General features: G+C 56.6%; 1 protein-coding gene across 4 annotated transcripts in view; it reads left to right on the top strand.

Annotated features, from left to right (window-relative positions):
- The window catches only part of LOC126572028 (ATP-binding cassette sub-family C member 4-like), a 10928-nt gene that overhangs the window by 4313 nt on the left and 4115 nt on the right, over nt 1–2500 (top strand). For all 4 annotated transcript variants that reach the window (XM_050231030.1, XM_050231032.1, XM_050231028.1 and 1 more), the window contains exons 5-7: nt 1–609; nt 693–1168; nt 1565–1918. The exon at nt 1–609 is cut by the window's left edge and continues 111 nt beyond it. In XM_050231030.1, coding sequence (XP_050086987.1) covers nt 1–609; nt 693–1168; nt 1565–1918 — 1439 coding nt within the window. The remainder of the gene's footprint in view (nt 610–692; nt 1169–1564; nt 1919–2500) is intronic.

Raw genomic sequence — 2500 nt, 5'->3', positions numbered from 1 at the left:
ACGCCTGGGAGGACAGCTTTAGCCGCATGGTCGACCGCATCCGGCGGAAGGAGGTGCGCGGTATCCGGGGCACGCTGTTCATCCGGGCCGGCCTGCTGTCGTTCAATCTCGTCTCCCGCATCGCGATCTTCCTCAGCCTCTGCTCGTACGTGCTGTACGGCAACGTGTTCACCGCGAAGAAGGTGTTTATCGTGACGTCCTACTTCAACTGGCTGTACAGCTCGATGCTGCACTTCTGGCCCCTGGCACTGACATCCGTCCACGAGGGTCTGGTTTCGATAAGGCGCATCCAGGACTTTCTGCTGCTGGACGAGCGGAAATACAAATCACCGTCGGTTCCGGCAGAGCGGGACCCGGTGGTGCCGGATGAGGCTTCGGTTGGTCTGATATCAGCCAGCAGTAATGGCAGTGGCCACGCGGCCCCCACGGCAATGAAGCCAATGGGCGACCACACCACCCGGACCGTTCGTGGTGCTCCAAAAAGCAAACGTCTCTTCAACCAAAAAGCCATCACCGGTCACGGTATTGTGATGCGCCAGGGGACGGCCCTCTGGGAGAAGCAACTGCTCCTGCCGTCCGTGGCGGATGACGATGAGCAAGGATTGCGAGGTAAGTTGGCTCGCTGGCCACCATCCGGCGTGATCCTGGGCTGCACGGCTCTCATTATCATCACCCAATTGTGTACACGACAGGAAATGGCATCCGTAATGTGACGCTGACGGTGGTCAAGGGTAAACCGTGTGCAGTGGTCGGTCCGGTCGGATGCGGGAAATCCACGCTCCTGGCGACGGTGCTGGGTGAGCTGGAGTTGGACGAAGGCCGGCTGGAGGTGAACGGGAGCGTCAGTTATGCGGCCCAGGAACCGTGGCTGTTTGAGGGCAGCGTTAAGAACAACATCGTCTTCACGGAGGACTACCAGGAGAAGCGGTACCGGGAGGTGGTGAAGGTGTGCGCCCTGGAGCGAGACTTTGAGCTGCTACCGTACGGTGACGGGACGGTGGTCGGTGAGCGTGGTATCAGCCTGAGCGGTGGCCAGCGGGCACGGATCAGTCTCGCGCGGGCAGTTTATCGGCGTGCCGATATCTATCTGCTCGACGATCCGTTATCGGCCGTCGATACGCACGTCGGTCGGCACATCTTTGAGCAGTGCATTATGAAGTACTTAAAGGTAATCGAATGGAACCGTGGGCTGTACGAAGATCCGTGAGAGATATGCCTATTGTATAGACCCATTTTTGTTGGTCAGAAGCGCCGCTTTGTTTAATATTCCGTGTCAAATCGAGATAAATAGCAGCAGTGACAGCGTGTGTGCGGTGCCTATGTTACACCCCGAATCGCCGTCGCTGCCCCGTGTCAGCGAACTCGTCGAAAAACGTCGAAGCGTGTGTCACGCACAGCAGGCCGTTGTGCGGGCCCCGCTTCACTAGTCAGTGCGATTCCGTGGGAAATTGCGCACTCTGGTGCGGATCGGGTTCCTGGTGGAGCGCGAGTTGCATACACGTTCGAAACCCCTTTCCCAGCCCTCGTTCTCACCGTTCCGCTGTTTTTCCACCCCCCCTTGCAGGACAAAGTTTGCGTGCTGGTAACGCACCAGCTTCAGTACTTAAAGGACATGGAGCATATCGTGCTGATGAGTGCGGGCTGCGTCGTTGCCCAGGGACCATACCGGACGGTGGCCGAGTCGGGCCAGTTTAGCATGCTGCAGGACGAGCACGAACACGAGCGAGCGCCACCACCGCAGCAACAGCAGGCGAATGACCTGGTGGTGGGGTCCGAGGAGGCGGTCCTGGCCACCAGCGACCGTCGCCCATCCGATGACGCATCGACGGTGCCACTTTACGGCACATCGACCCGGGAGAATAGTGGCACTGAGCATGATGCCATCGTCGCCATTGATAGCGGCAGCAAGGCGCGTACGGTAGGTACCCCTCTGGCGAATTCCTTTCCTCCCCTTCCCTTCCCTTCCCGCATCCTAATGTCTGCTGGGGGGAGCAGCGATTTAGTGGTGCATATGGGCGGGCTGTGAGTTGGGTGGAGCCAGCCAGCCAGCCAGCGAGCCTTATCGGTGTCTGGATCGATGATGATGTGGCCTAATGGCCACATGTGTCCACGCGCCACGTGGGGTGTAGTGTTGAATTTGAAAAATTGAATTTTTGTTTCCAATTGAAATGAAGTGCTTCGTGTTTCTTCATCGTCGCTTAGTGGACGCTCTAAAAGAATCCTCTCCTCATATATGGTAGCACTCGTTCAGCACTCAACCGTGCACTGCACAGCATGTGTTGAGTGATATTAAAAACACTCGATTATCGTTATCAGAGCCCGGTGATCCGGACCAAAAAAAAAAAGAAAAAAGAAAAGTGAACATCCGGCCGTAAGTCGATAGACTGCGACTTAAAGGCTCCTTCTGCGTAGCATAAACATTCAGTAATGGAATCGAAATTACCATCATCATACTCGGCCGTTCGTTCGTCCGTTCGTCCGGTTGAATTTTCTTTATCCC

Source organism: Anopheles aquasalis, chromosome 2 (genome assembly GCF_943734665.1).
Source record: "Anopheles aquasalis chromosome 2, idAnoAquaMG_Q_19, whole genome shotgun sequence".
NCBI lineage: Eukaryota > Metazoa > Arthropoda > Insecta > Diptera > Culicidae > Anopheles > Anopheles aquasalis.
Note: the sequence above shows the minus strand (reverse complement) of the source record. Positions and strands in the feature narration are given on the sequence as shown.